The sequence below is a fragment of the Homalodisca vitripennis genome, chromosome 5, assembly GCF_021130785.1.
Source record: "Homalodisca vitripennis isolate AUS2020 chromosome 5, UT_GWSS_2.1, whole genome shotgun sequence".
In the NCBI taxonomy this organism is placed as follows: Eukaryota; Metazoa; Arthropoda; class Insecta; order Hemiptera; family Cicadellidae; genus Homalodisca; species Homalodisca vitripennis.
This window is the reverse complement of record NC_060211.1, coordinates 128894272-128912539: the sequence shown is the minus strand read 5'-3', so window position 1 is coordinate 128912539 and position 18268 is coordinate 128894272. Positions and strand designations below refer to the sequence as shown.

The following is an 18268-nucleotide window of genomic DNA, read 5'->3' as shown; positions in this document are numbered from 1 at the left end:
GTATTACAGTTAATTAGTTAATAATATAGTTAGTGTCTGCAAACTTATATTATTTCGTAGATTATCCGAAATTATTTAGCCTAAACTCTAAACTGCTCTCTAAACAATAAAATTTCCCATTCATTCAGTGTTGACAGTGATACCACTCTCACAGTGAGGGAGGTAGAGGAAATAAATCACGGGGCTCAATTCCATGGGGAGGAGGGGGGAGTAACAACTTACTCACCGCTAGTATAGTATAAAATATATATTATAACATAGTGTCACGAATTAAAAATTTAGATTTTTTAGAGTCAAAATATGAAAGCCAAGTTTGTAGAGTCTAAACCCTAGAGATTATCTATCTCACTAAGCATTAGCGTGCGGGTCCCGCGTCTGCCTACCATGCTAAGGTTTACCTATCTTGGAATTTGATCAATTGAATCCAAACTAGCTAGAGGCATTCATTTTGAGTCTATAATTCAAACATTTGTGCCGATAAAGGCCAGAAAGCGTTTATCCAACTGCAATAAGATAATGTTTTATGACTTTGCTCTATAATAGACAGTCATGATTACTATTGGGATCTTTACGCACTTCATTTTAATTCTACTTCACGTACAAACCAGATACAAATGAGAGAAAATATCTGATAATTAACATATTATAATTTAAAACCAAGTGTTTTTATCTTGTTTGCTGCGTATAAAAGTACACTGTTAGTAATGTTATGTGAAGCAATATACTCGTATTCATAGTAGTGATGTATATAGAAAATTATTTCGAGGTGGGCTGACTCACTCAATGGTCTATGAAGGACGTACACTCCTAAAATAGGGGAAATCTTTCCCCAAGGAATAATTGTTGAGCTTTAAGACCTTATAAATGTGTTCTAGCTTGAAACAAACTACTGTGTCCAACACTAATGTTTGTCTTTTAAGGTTTCAAGAGGAGTTGAGCCGCTTGGCCCCTCTTATATACATATTTTAATCATGTATATTTTAATCCTGGCAAATGAGATACTTACACGGCTACTGCCCATTCATGCTAAACCTTATAAAACAATTATGTAATAAGAAGGGAGGATTTTAACTTATTGAGTGTTCCTGAAATTCCTTTGAATGTTTTTGGAATGTTCCTGAAATTTCACAAAACTTTGTTAAACCCTTTATAGGTTGCCTAAAATATGTTTAATTCCCTTAATGCTCACTGGTCGAAATATCTATACTAGCATAGAAAAGTTTTCATTATGCCTGAGTCTATCATGAGTGACATCTCAAAACTTTTTAGATCCAGTCCGTTCACAAAATATATATTTAGTTGTGGACTTCTTGTTTATATGTTTGCTATTAAGAAGGCATAGGTCTTAAGCGTCTTGAGCGTTGACTTATTTTTGTACGAGTTCAGAGCTGAAGATGACCAGTGTTTGTAGTAAAAGTAAAGAAACAAATACTGGAGACCACAAACTTAATAAAGTGCGATGTAACATGCTAATAAAAAAATATTTTGTCCTTCCAGTTATTTGAAGGTTTGCTATTTTAATAATAGAAAAAGGAAAATAAATCTGGTTCAGTTATTTGTTTTTGACGGATTTGCCATTGTATTAAGTTGCTGGACGACACACTGAGAACACAGAAGAGATGTTGTGTTGGTGTATGTGGTCGTTGGTGTCGCTGTGTGCTGTGAGGCCGGAGTTGTTAGCTCGATACTGGGTCGCCACGGGAACTCCACGTCCTGTCTCTCTTCTGCTTCTAGGTCCACTAATCACCTGCGTGTTTCTACTACGCACAAGTTTGCGCAAGTAGGTATGTTATCATCTATTGATTGCAACGCTGTACTAGTAGATATGGGTTTCATTGCCTATTTCACCCATAAATAGCTGTGTGGAACAATACATTTGTACAATGTACAAACAGCTTTGCTTTCATCATTGATTTACCCTTGTTAGGAAAGACTCCTAATTTATTCATAACAAAGATTCCCATTATTTAAAAAATTTAGGGTTAATAAAAACCATACAAAAATTAACATTGATTTGATATGGTTTCCGAAAATATTTTACAGCATGGATAGGATTTAGTTTTGAAAAATTAAACTTAAAACTAAAGAATAAATACGATTATTCTCATCAGGAAAAACCAACGTAGTATAAAATTTCTAGATACATCTGAAAAAAACTTCTGCCTCATGTATGAGATTCCTGTAAATAAATCGATATGGCGAAACAAGTCGAGAGAACGAATACCAAGACTTATTCCCGGTTATTTTTAAACTGCTAGTATAAAGGTTTCTATCTAAATAATAATAGTATTCATCTGGTTAAATGCCATAATCAATGCTAATCAAACTTTATTGGTGCTACAAAAAAAGTATTCAGAGCTACTTTAAAAAATGTGTATATAATTACCATCCATACTGCGTTAACATTTAAAAAATTTGAATTTCAAGTTAACGGTTTTTAAATATAATTTTAAATTTTCGTTTGAAAGGCGTTTAAAACAATTATTTTTGTATTATTGCCTATCTGATTTGAGTGCGATAGGCTCATGAATTACACATATAAAAATCAAAGACCAAAATAGTACATCATTATTGATTAAACCCGACTAATTTCAAATCCAACATTAAAAATACACCATAAAATTAAGGGTAAACAATGCATATGTCTCATAAAAATAAGATTAAAAATTAATTATTGACTATTATTTACATCATGTAAATGAAAAATTTGCTAATAGGCTACTACACACCAATATAATTTTCAAAAGTTATTGTAGGCTAATATATTTTGGCACGTTGCGGAATCAACTGTTACTAACAATAAAGGAATTACCTTTAAGTTATTTTTTCAAGAGTAAGTTGATAATAATGCCTTCACTTAATTTTTAACAACATATATTATATTACAATCATAAATTTATACAAGTAGATGCTATGGTCTCACTCTAACGTTTATACACAGTAATAATATACATATTTATACATAGGATAATCCAGCTCCTTCAATCACACTTAGGATTCATCATGGTGTCCTTAACAAAGTCAACGCCTTCTCAACAAAAGGTAATTTTTAAAAGAGTTTTAATTATTTAAATTTCTTCAACTCAAGTCTTGTTAGTTTAAATCTATGTTGTTGATTTCGAAAATTGCCTATACCTCTATCTCGAAATGAACGCTCCTGTCCTGTATCAAATTCGATTTATGTTACAGAATCACCCTGAAAATGATAGGACAGTAATCTAACATCTAAGATCTTCAAAAGTTTCCTTGCGCAAATCACCCAAATTTAAAACCACTTCCGGATCTATAGTAGAGAGATAGAAGGACTGCAAAGATCGTTGATTATCTTAGGGATGCTTTTAGATATCTTACCATTGTAGATAGAAGTAACAAATCCTCCACCAAGTAAGTGACTGTGCTCGAAAAAATGAGTGTCCATGGTGCCTATTGCCTCATTCGGAATACGAAGCGTCCGTAGGATGGTACAACAACGTAGGATGAGGATGCACAAATAGAGATTCGCCGCTCAACCGATTTATCACTTCAGGGAAAAAAGTTTTGTAAGATCTCGCCATTTAGATCAAGTTTTCCAACCAATTCTTTCCTGAAGATCATAGGATGGTACGTCTGGTTCAATGGCATTCCGTGGAGGACGGTATTTTACTGATAAAAATATCACGCATTACAAAATATTTTACAACGCCGAATTTTACAAGATTTGCGACAAAGTAACATCATTGGGGGACCCCAGATTGTGATAATATACATTATAGTACTAATAGAAATAATAATAAGATAAGCTTATTCAGCAATCAGACATATATTTGCTTCCAATGCTTTCATACTTTCAAACTGCTTTGGTAAACGACGCCGAAAACTTGCAAACTGACACAGTCAGCAACACTCAGATGGTAAGCCTGTGTTGATTGAATCGGTCACTGCGAAAGAGACTAAGTACAAAGATAATCTGTCGTTGAGGCTGACCGTCTCTACCGAATCAAATAACGTTGTCTATTTGTTGTGCAATTTCATAGTGCAGAATTTGGTTATCTCATAGTTTCCTTAATCAGTTTGCATCTGGACTTAGGGGAATCTTCAATAAGGGTTTCTTAATCTACCATATGAAGTGGAATATGGTGATCACTGTGGATGTCTTAACCTGCCTCAGCAAACACAACAACACAGACTAATTATCAAGATTTAAATTACTGTTTAACACTGAAAAATGTAGGGTTTTCTTCTTTTTCTTTGTTAACTTAGTACAAGAAGCTAAGGAACTCTGATTGTATTTAGACCTAAAAGGACTCTTACAATGCTTCCGGTTGAATGAATGTCTAAGATGATTGGAAGGAGCAGGGGTGGCCTTCTGCCTATGTCACGTACATCTTGGGGTGGGCAGTATCTCAGTCATGACACCTTGGAAGAAGGAAATCCAGTTGTGGTTCAGGCTCAAAGAAGGACTAGGGGTGGTACTCACTCCTGTTTAGACTTGCAAACACCTTTAACAATAAGGAAGCCCCACCCATTACAACACATCTGGACATTTATGGTTAGTGATGTTCCCATCATGGACATTAACCACTGAGTTGCCCTTATGTGATACATCGGTTTTTGCTACCCTGTGTAGGTTCTCCTCTCCTGTGTAGAACTATCCTCGGGTAGTAAAAATGTTACTTTTCAGAGCTAAGTGACTTGAAGTTCTTTAGACGTACTCGATTGCTGTCGATTAGGCTTATACAAACACAAATTAGCGCTGAAAGTTAAGGGTTGAATCTCAGTTAACATGACATTAGTCCAACAAAATGCAAGTACCACATTGTGGGTCGATACGAGTTAGAGTTGAGGCTCCAATTTGTCAATTAGTCATAACAATGTGACCACTTATTTTGTTTGGTATTTACAGGATTACATATAATAAAATTCCAACTACAGTCACCACAAATGTTAACAATCAAATCAATTTTTTATTAATGTTGAATAATACCATAATTAAGGATCCGTTAGGTCCTTCTTAAAATCGTGTCTGTCGAGTACGTCCGTTTTTGCGATCCTCCTCATAGAAAGGTTCTAGATACATGAAGCTTATTACAATCGTGGCAGGCGCTTTGGCCAAGGAAGAAGCCATTTAATTTTGGTTTAAAGGTTAAAGGGCAGCAAAGGAACAATTAAAATACCATTTAAATCGGACCAATTGTTAACCATATTCACAACGAGAAAAGTATAGAAAAAACAAATTTGTAAGCAAACAGCGTATGCTGTAAAGTTAATTATAAATGGCATTTTCATCAAGTTGCTAACACATTAGGTGAATTTAATGTTTTGAATAGTAGGGTTCATATGAAAATTGGGCATTCTTAAAGTGCATTAGCGTTACATTTTCTTGTGTACTTGGATAAAATTAATTGTATCAATGTATTGCATTTGCATTTTGACATATTTTGATACATAGTCACTATCTATAAAATTTTGATTTGGTTTCGAAGGTAAGTACGTATTAAGTGAGTGTGTGTTTTTTCAATAAGAAGAAAACAAATTCTAGGGAGTTGAAGAGAGTACATATAGTAAAGTCTGTACTTTTGTTAAGCTATCATGACTTCAATGTTCAAAATATTTCTCAATTGTAATAGCATACAGGGACAAATTCATTTAACTATGTTACCGCATCCGTTATTTTACGTAGAATGATGCTCATCTCTTTCAGCCAACCAGGGAGAGGCTTTTAAGAGCGCAGCTATCGTGCCGGCTGACGACGACGAAATTTATGAAGCTCGATAAATCATCTGGGTCTGTTTAGTTTGATTTAATATAAAACGTGATGTAGCTCTGGTCCTACATACATCTGTTGTAGCACTACGAGCGTGTGCCATGCAATATCACTGCTGTACTGACCACCCGCCGAGCCTCGACTGACACGACAACATTCGTACCTTCTTGTACATACTGCTTCCCTTATCTTTAACTTTACTTTACTTTACCATCTCACTTTCACTTTTTATTTTCTTTTACATCTTCTTCCATCAGTAAAGAAAATTCCACCTAAGCCGTAAGAGAGCAGGTTATGCATGAAACCATTCAGCTGTTATGTATGTAGTATCTTTGATTGTATTAGTGAAGATGGTAGGTATGTATTTGTTACTCACCTAATACAATCAAAGGTACTATACTACCTCCATGTGATTCCTCTAAGTTATTATATTTTAATTTTAATTATTAGAACCAACCATTTTTGTAAACGTCTTTAAGATCAGTAAATTACAATTATGACGAATTAGTCATAGCTATTCTATATAAGTAATTTAAATGTTTCTTAAAAAGAAATAAGGCGAATAAACATAAGATTCGTAGAAAATGAAGGCGCATACGGATAGAATCTTTGTTTACGTAATACAGCTTATTTATAAGTTGGTACAAAGTGGAAAATCCTCTATTTATTGTAACTTTCGCTCTTACATAATGTATTTCTCGTTTTCCAATGCACATGTAGGTAGTAATGAGTAAGTAACATTAAATTCTGTATAGGAAACAGGATTTTTCCGGGCATTTGCCATTGTTCAGTGATACAAAAACATCAGTAACACTACGTTTCGAGATCTGCAATCTGATCTCTTCTTCAGGTAATTACAAACTAGGTTAAAATAAACAAGTCATACCAGACCGTTGTGACAGAACTCGCACGTCTTTAAATTTGTTATTATACAACCGGTTTTAAATATTTTAAAATAAAGTACTAAATTTTATTTTCTAGATAAAATAATTCATTACTGCAACTTTTGTGTACATTTCGCGTTAAAGTCACAAATAGTAGGTGTAGTAGCGTTGATAGTGTTGATGTGCCTGGTGGTTATATACGGGATATCAGACCACAGCGTAACAAGCAAAGAATCGAGTTTATCAAAACCCACCCTTGTGCGTGTGTGCATGTATTATCACGCGAGATGTCAGACCAACTTCCTGGCCACAGCGCACCTTTCATTCTCATCATCATCATGTATACACACTCCCTTATCTCGACTCCAACCTGACTTTAACCGCCAACCGGATACGCGAAAACGTATGATCTACGCAAATATTAGATAATTATTCCGCCTTATTCTATCAACTCTAACCAATAAAAGTTGCTTCATATAATGGGAATATTTTGCCATACTATATTTTATTAACACACTTTAGGGCTTTTAGTACGGAAATAATCATTTTTAACTCATTGAATCATAAATTAGCTGTTATCCGTGGCTTTACAAAAAAATTTTAAAATCGAAGTCCATATAATACATTCAACCTGACTCATATCATATTTTGCACGTATAAAAGCATTTCTGATTAGAATTAATTTTATTTCCACCGTCACAGGGAAGTCTGCTTGCGACAATCCCAATGAAAAATACAAATGCATAGGTCTTGGAAACCTATTTCGGTCAAAAAGCGTTCACTTCAACCCTTGTCATTTACTTTCAGTCTATTTCCAGTGCCATAGTAGAATTTGTCTTATTGCCCCGATCAAAAAAGTATATACGTATGTAGCTCTTAGAAATATACTTCCAACTACTTCCGGCTCTTGTAATCTACTTTCGATCTATGGTATTTCCAATTCCATAGTTGATTTAACCTTGTTGTCCCGATGAAGACATATACATAGTACATACGGAGGACTGAAAGCATATTATGGTCTAGCAATTCACGCAACTATTCTAAATAATCGTTTATAAGGATTGCGTAAGTTTGGAGTACAGTATGTGAAACATTCACAACGTTTTTCATTGAGGTGGTTTTTATAATAGTATTTAAATACAATTTGCATGAGGTGTTTTAAATTTATCAAGGGTGCAACCTAGAGTAAAAGTTTAAATCTAAACAGATGTTTCAGCTTATTTGTCGAACTTCAGCTGAAAGTGTCAACAGCTGTTTAGCGTCAGACAATTTTTCTAAATTTCCAAATATTCCAAGTAAAATTTCCAATCTTTCTCTTCACCTTCTTTCATTCGTTAAACCTTCCTAGGACTTCAACGAATATTTTACAAAGAGAATTTGCTGAATCGGTCCTGCCGTTTCGAGATAGGTACTATATAGCAACACATTTTGTGATCGAAAAGCCTGTGTTTAGGCATCTGATACTTTTCAATTTTCATAACTAGTGAAAATAGGGCATCGGACATATGGATAATTATTACTACAAAGGCGCCATGTGATACTCTGTTTTACCCCATGATCCAGAAAAACTGACAGGAATTAATTCCATTTCGCATAAAGGTCAAGTAATTATGAACTTTTGGTTTAAGGTTTTAATAGATTAAAACTTTACATTTTCGACCTCTGTGAGTGTCTGTGTCTTGCATCTTAATAAAAAACCATACGTTTTGGGAAAGGTGTTGTTTTACTTTTTACAGTACAACACACTTTTTACAATTTGTGGGTAAATTGGGTAATGTTGGTTCAATAGTTTTGTGAATATTGATAAATTGTTTCAAAATACTATTAAGTTATGTTATTTTTAAACTTTAACATGTAGTGATAAAATATTGTATTTGTAGAAGTATTTTTAACCATTATTTAGAGTGTTTTCTTAAATAATTGGAGGTTAAAACTTTGTTTTATGTTTGGAAATGTTGGTAATTATAGTTTTACCTTGAACTTTTGTTATTGAACAATACGTTTTGGGGAAAAATGCTATTTTATTTTGTACCGAATGACGATAACACATGGGGGTGGTGACTTCTGAGGTCGTAGTAATAAATACTCGAATTGCAAAGTTTACTTATAAGTTCAATTTAATTAATGAGACTTACAAGCACCACTTTTAGTTGGTAAATAAAATGTATGTCTTGCCACGTTGCTGTCAATTAGAGTACAAGAACTAAAAATGTATATCTGATAGGTGGGCCTAAAATATCCAATGTTCTATGGAATTATGGCTACGATATTTTACTTTATAAAACTTTAAGATTTTACTTCCCTTCGCAATATGTAGACTCACAACCCGGGCGTCGGCGTCTTGGCACGAGACATTGAAGCTGTAGTCTAAGAAGGGTTATTTCTAGTCGGTAATTACTAGAAGAGGAGTAGAAGTTATGAAAGTGGTAGCCATCTACTCAAATAATACGTGAGCTCGCCTAAAACAAATTCGCGACGGTATTAGCCATTTAATGAGGCAAAAAACTTATCACGACAACGTGCTTGTCAGAAGGACGACGCCACAACTTGTATCCATTTCAATCAAGCAAGTAAAAGATCTTCAAGGGTAAGTTACTTTACTATTACAACTTTACTTTACGTTACATTCATTTTTATATGTTTGGCATCAAAGGGCTAGTTTAATAATACGAAAATATAAATTTTACTTACGGACATAGCGCGCGAGGTGAAATCGGTCACGTAGTTGGGCTGCTACGAAGGGTTACAATAAAATATTCATACGCGTGCCAATTAGGTAGTTAGTCCATCGATAATTTAGTTCCGGAACATTGGATAAAAAATAATATTAAGTTGTACTGGCTAAATAGGTTGTGAAATGTTGCTTTATATAAAATGGAACTAACTAACGGTACAATTTTTAAAGAACAAATACATTTACCTCAATTTGAGTGCAAACCCGCTGGTGTATACATTTTAGTTTAGTATCAAGTACCATTAATAATTCAAATGTCTGGAAAGTAAAAATAATGTGACATTTTAACCTAAAGCACCTAAAAGTTTTACCTAAAGCACTAACAAAAAATCAGCAAGTAAACCAGTTTACTTCCTAAATACTAATATATTCTTACAGTTTTATTGCAAATTGGTAAATGTCGATTTAATAGTTTCATAAGTGTTTTACTATGTTGCTTCTATTTACACTCTTTTAATTTAGTTCTAATGTTTAAGATTGTACTAGTAGTTAGCCAACACATTCACACAACGTTTTTATACTTTAAAAATAACTTTTTATATTACTTCATATATTAAGTACTTTATTTATTGTTTTCAAACAGTTTGGAATTTTTAATCGAAAATCAGTTACTCAAGAGGAAAACTTTGAAGGAATGATAATACGTTATATGTTGCCGAAATGTAACGTACCTATCCTGTTGTAGTCGAGGTCTTGCACCGAGTGCAGCTCGCCGAGCTAGTGTCTACAGACAGCGGTGGCTTTACCAATCGACGCGATGAGGGGTGGCGGCGCGCTGCTCAAGAGTGTCTCGCTGTTCCTGTCCAGTGGGCGCCGAGCCTCCCGCAGCGCCGCCCCACAGCCGCCGCCGCCCTCACCGCCTCGCAAGCAGCAGTCGCCGTCCAAGCGTGCCAGCGCCGCACACGCGCCCGCCCCCGCGCCCGCCGCCAACAAGAAAATGGGCGATGAGAAGTCGCCGGCACAACAAGCCATCCTCAACAATACCAAGTCTAGCGCTAAAATTATCGACTCTCTGAAGAAACAGACTCACTTCTCCAGGTGATTAACATTTTGGTTCTTAGGGAAATAGAGTTATTTTTTGTTTTAATATAAAACTACCTGACACAAATTTTTATCGGAAATATTTAAGCAAATGGCACCGCTTTGTATTATATTCATCGTGTAGATATATGAAACAGAAACTGTAAGATATTTGTGAGTTTCTTTTAGAAGCAATAAAAATTCAATATTTTATTAGATAAAAATTTAAAGCTTGTTTAGGTAGAAATGATAAGAGCGTTTTTGACATAACAATTTCCAATACTTGTCTAATACCACATTTTTATTTATTCACTTTTGGCATTGTCTGCTTCCTTTCCAATTAAGTGCCCGAGATAGTTTATAACGACTGAAAATAGGAAAGACTTCGACCCGCCGATTTTATTAATTAAAGATATTTCTAATTTATACTTCATAAAATGTGCCACGTTTATTAAATGTACGTATAAAATAACTACAACCAGATTATCCATCTTATTATTGAAATAAAGTTAGACTTTATTTAAATTATTTAATCAAATGAATTTTTATAACGTTAGTTAATTAATTTGTTATTGCGTCACGAGATTAGTAAATAAACGGTAAGAAAATATATCTAAGTTGATGAGTCTTATCGAGAAGTATACAACTAAACCTCAATGGTACGATGACACTCCTTGATCATTAATAGTAAAATGTAATTAGTAATCTATAAACAATCTAAGACTAGACAGTTTTCTATCGCATTTGATGATTTTGTATACATTGGGCCTCCACAATGCAGGTTGAATGATTTTTGGAGGGCGGGGCTAATCCTAATGTTTTTTTACTGATTTCTTTTGTAAAAGGTTATGAGCTTTACACTAATAACCAAGTGAATAAATACTTAGAGAGCATATAAGTGATGTAATATATGAAAGCCGCTGTTTTTCCACAATTAAATAAAATGTACAGTTTCGCGATCCAGAATAATTTCTGATAATAAAATGATAATATCAGTACTAAATTAGATTATATTCGTCATTGCATAACAAAAAGTAGACAGTTAATATAGAATAGTGGGACAATATGAACACCAAGATTTCCCTTATTTGTGGTTCTGATGAGGAGAGAGATACAGTGCACTTTTTACGGCTTGAATTCGTAATGTGAACATTCGATTAGATATGGGTATTACGAAATGATCCGGAAATATAGATAGTAAGGACCTTTAATGTAATACCTTTAAAGGATTCTGCTGCCAAGCGACATAACATACTCCTTCCATAGACGACCTCTGATGCTATATATCATACAGCAGATTCGGGCAATATGGAATGCTATGGTTACAATTTTGCTTGAATCCGCTGTCAAGAGAAAACACCATACACCCTTCAGACGTGCATGATGCATTGTAATAAAGACCAATTGTTTATCAGTTTAACTTTTTCAGGTAAGTTCCCAAAGAAAAAAACCTTTAAATATGTGTGATTAAAATAAAATAAAATGTACACCTAAAGAATTTTAGTTTTCATGCAGAAGCCATGTTTCAGTTAATAATGTTTTTGCGAGCAGAGAGGTTTTTCAAAGTAGTGCATCCGATCGTAAAGTATACTAAAACCACAGTATTACGTATCAACCAACAAAACTTATTTGTTGAAAAGAAAAAAACCATGAGCACTCATTTTTGTTATTATAAAATATTAAAAACAGTGCAGTATATGATTTCAATTTTAAAAAATAAATTCGTAAGTTATACATAATATAATTTCTTTTCTATAATTATATAGCTCCTATTATTTACTACACCTTTTTTTGGTAAAATATTTTAATAACAAATAAAGTTTTAATTAGATTTCAAATGTGAGTGGGAGTTCGCTGTTTATCTTATCGTGGTAGTAAGGAATGTTCAGAAATAATATATACATATTTATTAGAATATGTAGTACAAAACAAATGTTCTGAAATGCTGTGGGCGCCTGAGGATAAATAATAGATCAAACTTTTTAAATTTGTAGGATAAAAGTGATTGTTTCATAAATCGATATTTCATTTAAATATGATGATCAGATAATAAACAATCAGCAAATGTAATACTTCTTTAATAATAAAGAAAAAAAAGCATACTGACCCGTAAAAAAAGAAAAGAAAACTTGATACTTAGAAGTTATAGGCATGGCACGTCGTTTATAAAACTATCAAAAATCAATATTATAATGTAGTGTCCGGGAGTACCCTTACTTACTCCTAAGTAATCGTGCTAAAAGTAATCCATAAACGCTACTTTTAAAATCCATAAAATGGTTGAGGTTTCACTTGAACAAGAAAAATAAATGAACAGTATTAGGGATCTAAGGAAATACATTCCATCGTTCAGTGATACAAAAAAAATCAGTAACACTACGTTTCGAGATCTGCAATCTGATCTCTTCTCCAGTTATATAACTAACCGAACATATAATTACAGTCTAGGTTAAGATAATCATACTGGAGCGTTGTGACACGCGTCAGTCAGAAATCACAACCACCAATCAGGCAGGAATCCTCCACTAACTTTAAAACTAAAACATGCACTTAATAAATACTAAACACAAAATGAATTATTAAAACTAAAATACAGAAGACAGGCCATAGATAGATCTGCAGCTGTCGACCAACTACCTAGAACAACACCTAGTTTCTTGTATTACCGAACGATGGCAAACTTCCGGAAAATCATATTTACTTCACAACCCTTCACCATCAGACACAATCTTCAATCAAAGAATTGGTATCTACACATAACGTAGCTATGGAGGAAAGGGTTGATTCAGTGTGAACGTTGGGTTTAGCTCCAGTTAAACTTCCTCTTAGCGCAGCGTCTGGCATCTGACGGTGTCACAGACTTGATCCTTGAAATCTGGAGAAATAAAAACGTCGGAATAAATAAAAACCGATGAGAAAGGAACTTAACATGAACTCTTTGCATAATTTTTACTTAAGAGACACCTAGACTGCAAAATATAGTGTGATCTACGTCTAGAGGTTTTCTCATTATCTCATCACGTGCCCAACTGAAACGATATTTTAGACAGTAGAATAAGGATATGAAGTTGAAAGTTTAATCGATTAAGAAGCATGTACTGTAATAGCACGATTCTTATGCGGATCAATTTAATCCTGTTATACTTATAAGAATGAAAATAAAATGGGCCCACGGACCCCTGCATGACCAAATATTCTTATGGATACGGAAAATTTTTAAGGAATTATATTTTTATGTATTTATGCATAAGCTAAATGTTATAAACAATATATATATATATATATATATATATATATATATATATATATATATATAAATAAAGACGTCTTCTGTTTTATTATATACATGAAATGGAGTTGTGATTTTAAAAGTTTTCAATGTCAAGATCCTTACCAATAAAAATTATTCATAATTTTGCAATTTACAAATTATTGTTTCTTCTGTATATACGAGTAAAATAAACGAAAAAGTACTTGAAAATGGAAAATGTTTTATGATGCAAATAAATTAAAGATTTCAATAATTTCAAAAGGTTAAAATTTATCGACAAGTTCTACATAGTACGTGCTAACATTATGAGACAACCATAACTTCTTATTACTGTTTATTTAGTGGGAATATTCATTTTATTTACCATAGTAATGTCGTATTCACTTAACATTGACGAAGCTCATTGCATTCATCTTGTTCTTCAGACGCCAGGCATAAATTCTTTTTCATGTAACGAGCAATTATACATCTAGGGTTATTTTTCTAACCAATGAACCCTTAGCCCATGGCTTTCTAGTTAACTCGTACAATTTGACAGCATTATCACAAAAGTGACTAATAAGAGTGGAAAATTTGTGTTTGAATTTAAAGATTTAACTGTATCTAAGTTTTTTAAACAAAAATACATGGTAAAATTATATATATATATATATATATATATATATATATATATATGAATGTTTGTGTGTTTGTCCTTTATGGAATCGCAAAATATTAGACAGACCATTATGAAAATTTATATGTATACGTATTTTTCCTTGGAGAAGGTTTATAAGCTATGCCCATTGATGTAACTCACCACCAAGCAGCGCTGCAAAAGATAAAAGGTTTAAAAGCGCCTGCACACTATAAACTGCAATTACGATACATTTACGTATATTACATAGCCAAACACTATTTGAAGGCGCTAAGTGATTATGTATATTTGGCTTTAAGATACATTTCTGATTGAACTTTAAGTTTGAGTGTTAGAGCACTTTATAATAAAGTATATGTACGTGCACAATGGCTATAAACATAAACAGATTTTCTTGATCGTGGCAACAAGGCAAACTCTACATCGGCTTTGTAAATATAATTCAATTAAACCAGAAGTTCACATACACGGGCAAAGCTTATGAAAAGCGTGCGAAGCTGCAAGAAACAGCTAGTGTTTTATAAAATTTCAAAGAAGTTGGTTGAGGGGGAGGGGAATTAGATTGGTGTCTCCAAATATTGCCTTAAAAGTTCTAGCATTATGGATCAATTTAAATTTTTCTAAGTATAATTAAGTTTAAAGGACAGACTAATAATGTTATGAAAATGTTTTGTTCTTCAACAGTATATAATTATTTTTGTTAATAAATACAGTATAATTAAATTTTGATTTTGAAACCATTAGTATAAAACAACTGTTTGTAAAGAAAGATAGCCGTTGCTACATAATAAATTTGAATTCACAAACGCCAAATTATAGCTACTTAATTTTAATCTACTAAACCTCGATGTTATGTGCAATATTGCCTGAAACAATACGGTTATTGTATCCTGTGGGACAACGTCGCAGAACTTTCTTGGAACATTATAGAGTCAACGCTTTAATATATGCTATTATATAAACAACTGTATTATCGTGGTTTATAAATGATTAGAGTGGCCATGCTATAAAATAGACGGAAACCGGAAGGTCGCCACGCAATCCCTTTTACCGGAACACAGATTATACTTTACCTCGTCATGCTAAATTTTAGTGTTTGTAAGCCTTCGGATGCTAGTAGACTCGCTTTCTCGAAATTTCACTTTAAATTTTTTTACTAAATTTGCCTTACAGACCGTATATTGTCTCAAAATCACTACCTTACGTGTTTTACATTATTTTCTATTAATATTTTATATGTTTTTATATATTTTTCAAATATTTTCGATGATTTTACACCCTCATAAATCCGTCAACATATGCCGGCTTGTTGGGCGTTCCACACTTCTTGGCAAGGTATTAACTCAAAGCAAGATATAATACTATTTTGCATACATACTGCAATGTTTTACATATCAATTTATCAAAGGAAACTGGTTCCGCCCTGGTCAGAGTGGGTATATTTATTAAGCAAGACGCGTAAAATCAATTTCATGCTGATAGAAACGGAAAGTAGTTATAAGCAAGCATTAGAATGTAATATACTTTATAACTTATTTAATTATAATATAATATATAATAATAAGGAAATAAAACAATTTAATATCGGTAAAAAGTGATTTTGTCAAATTGTAATCCACAACATCTACATCAAAAGTGATTTGTATTAAAGCGAAAATTGTATTTAATCAGAAACGTAAATATAGAACCCTAAAATAGATACCTAAATATATCTTCATTGTATTTGTATCTAAATGAAGATTATGAACACTTTACCATATTTATTAAAAAATTTCCTGTGTAAGTGTACATTTTTTGTGTGTATAGTTGTGTGTATTGATATAACGGACTGTTGAAGGACTCGATGGAACGTAACAAAGTCTACAATAAAAATGTATCTCCTTTTTTGCTGAATACCTTGCTATGAAGAGATCATTACGAGTTAATGTCCCATCTTTTAATGAAACCAACAAATCCAAAAAAATGATTTCACATATGTTGCAGACTTATTTAAAATGTAATATTGTTGTATTATGTGAATAACTGCTTAGTAAACATGCTTTGTAGTAGTTACCGATAAACCCTTTGACATTTTTAGTGGAAATTTCACTGCTCTTTGACATTTTAAAAACAAAATGTTAAACTTAAAAACGGATATTTTAGCGAAGAATTTTTAAAATTTTTAAATGAAACATCACTGGTTTTTGATTTTATTTCTGATTGGATCCTAATAATATTATAAATGCAAAAGTGCCTTCATTTGTTTGTTTTGATTTCACGCATAAAGCGTTCGACCGATTTTACTGAAATTTTACATGAATATTCTTAGGATCCCTGGGATGAATATAGGCTTGTTATTATTTCGAAAATACTTCAGTAGCATGCCCCAATGATCTCTAAAGCAGTTAAAAATTCCATCATGGTCTCTAAAGTTGTGAAATATTAACTGAAAGTGCCTGTTAAATGTAATCAACTGTTCTTTGCACACATTGTATTACGGCAGCACGATCATATATTCATAAATGTAACCACAATTGTTTATTTGATTATATTTATATAGTGAAAACAAATCTAAAGTAACAATACTTCCTATTTCAACATCGTAGTAACAAGATAAACCAATTAATTTACTATGGATTTTATATAGTCAGGTAGTGAATTTGTGTTCCTTAGAAATATTTGACCGGCATATTTACAGTAGCTGAATGAACAAAACACGGAGGGACTAGGTGTTAAATGATTCAACAAACCAATCGCTCCGTGACTAGAATTAGAGGAAACAAGCGAGCACAGTGAGTCCATGATTATAGCAAGTGGAATCACAAAGCAATACACAAAACACTAAATTTAATTTGTATGACAGAAACTCGTGGAGGGGCATGGCATCTATTTGTCGCTGATTAGGTATACAATACTGCTTAGGAATATAAATACTGATATCATTCCTAGACTGGACCGAGTAAACATTATTATAAAGAAAATGACTTGAGAAGCAAGAACATGTGCTTTACTGTATCATGCATCATTTTTACATATCGATGACAACTGTCATAATTTAAGTATTGAAATGTATTAGTATTATTATTGTTTAAGTTTTTAATTTTCAACAACAATATATATATATATATATATATATATATATATATATATATCCATACAATTTAGAAAACTGTACTTTTTTAATCCAACCTCATTACAAAATTAGGGATATATATATATATATATATATATAATATATATATATATATATTCACTTCGGTTGTATGATGCAGAATTGCTCTATTATAACAAATTAGACTTCTTAGTTTAAATTTCCTTTAATATTTCGGCTTTGCCGTTTTCAAAAAGGTATAATAAAAGGTATAAAACAAAAATAAACACAGCAACAAAATTTACACAAGTAAATAAATAAACATTTGCATGAATAAATAAATAAACCGGAATTTTTGAACATGTGATTAACACCAAAGAGAATATATATATATATATATATATATATATATATATATATATATATTGTTTCTCCCAAAAAAGCAAACTCCAATTCTGTGTTGGAAATATAATGAAAAGTTTGAATTAGAAGTGCAAAACCTAAAATCAGAATTAATCACAATTTTGCTTTATCTCTGGTCTTCTTAATTATGAACACTGATAGAAGGGTACATGATGCATGATCTATGAATAATTCCATTTTTTAAATATCATAGAATGCTATCGTATTACATTACAAGTGCTTTCACTAAGAAAGATTTGTTCTTTAAATTTGGAGTAAAATAGTTCAAGTGTTACTGCAGCAAATCATATTTCATATAATGATAATTTTATTGAAATAAAACTTTTTTTATATATTTCCCAGTACAAGACAATCACTTGTAGGGAGAATAAACTTGAGAGGGAGAGCAATAACATTAGCAGGAAGATAATCGATGACAATCTCGATGGACAGATTAAACGACGGTAAACTTTTTTAAAGAGATGTTGCTCATAAAGAGTCATCAGG

The 18268-nt window shown here is 32.5% G+C and overlaps 1 protein-coding gene across 1 annotated transcript in view; it reads left to right on the top strand.

Moving 5' to 3' along the window:
- The first annotated feature begins 10118 nt into the window (after positions 1-10118).
- Positions 10119-18268, top strand: part of LOC124362880 (EF-hand calcium-binding domain-containing protein 1-like) — a 28596-nt gene continuing 20446 nt past the window's right edge. The window contains exon 1 of the mRNA XM_046817749.1: positions 10119-10399. Coding sequence (XP_046673705.1) covers positions 10119-10399 — 281 coding nt within the window. The remainder of the gene's footprint in view (positions 10400-18268) is intronic.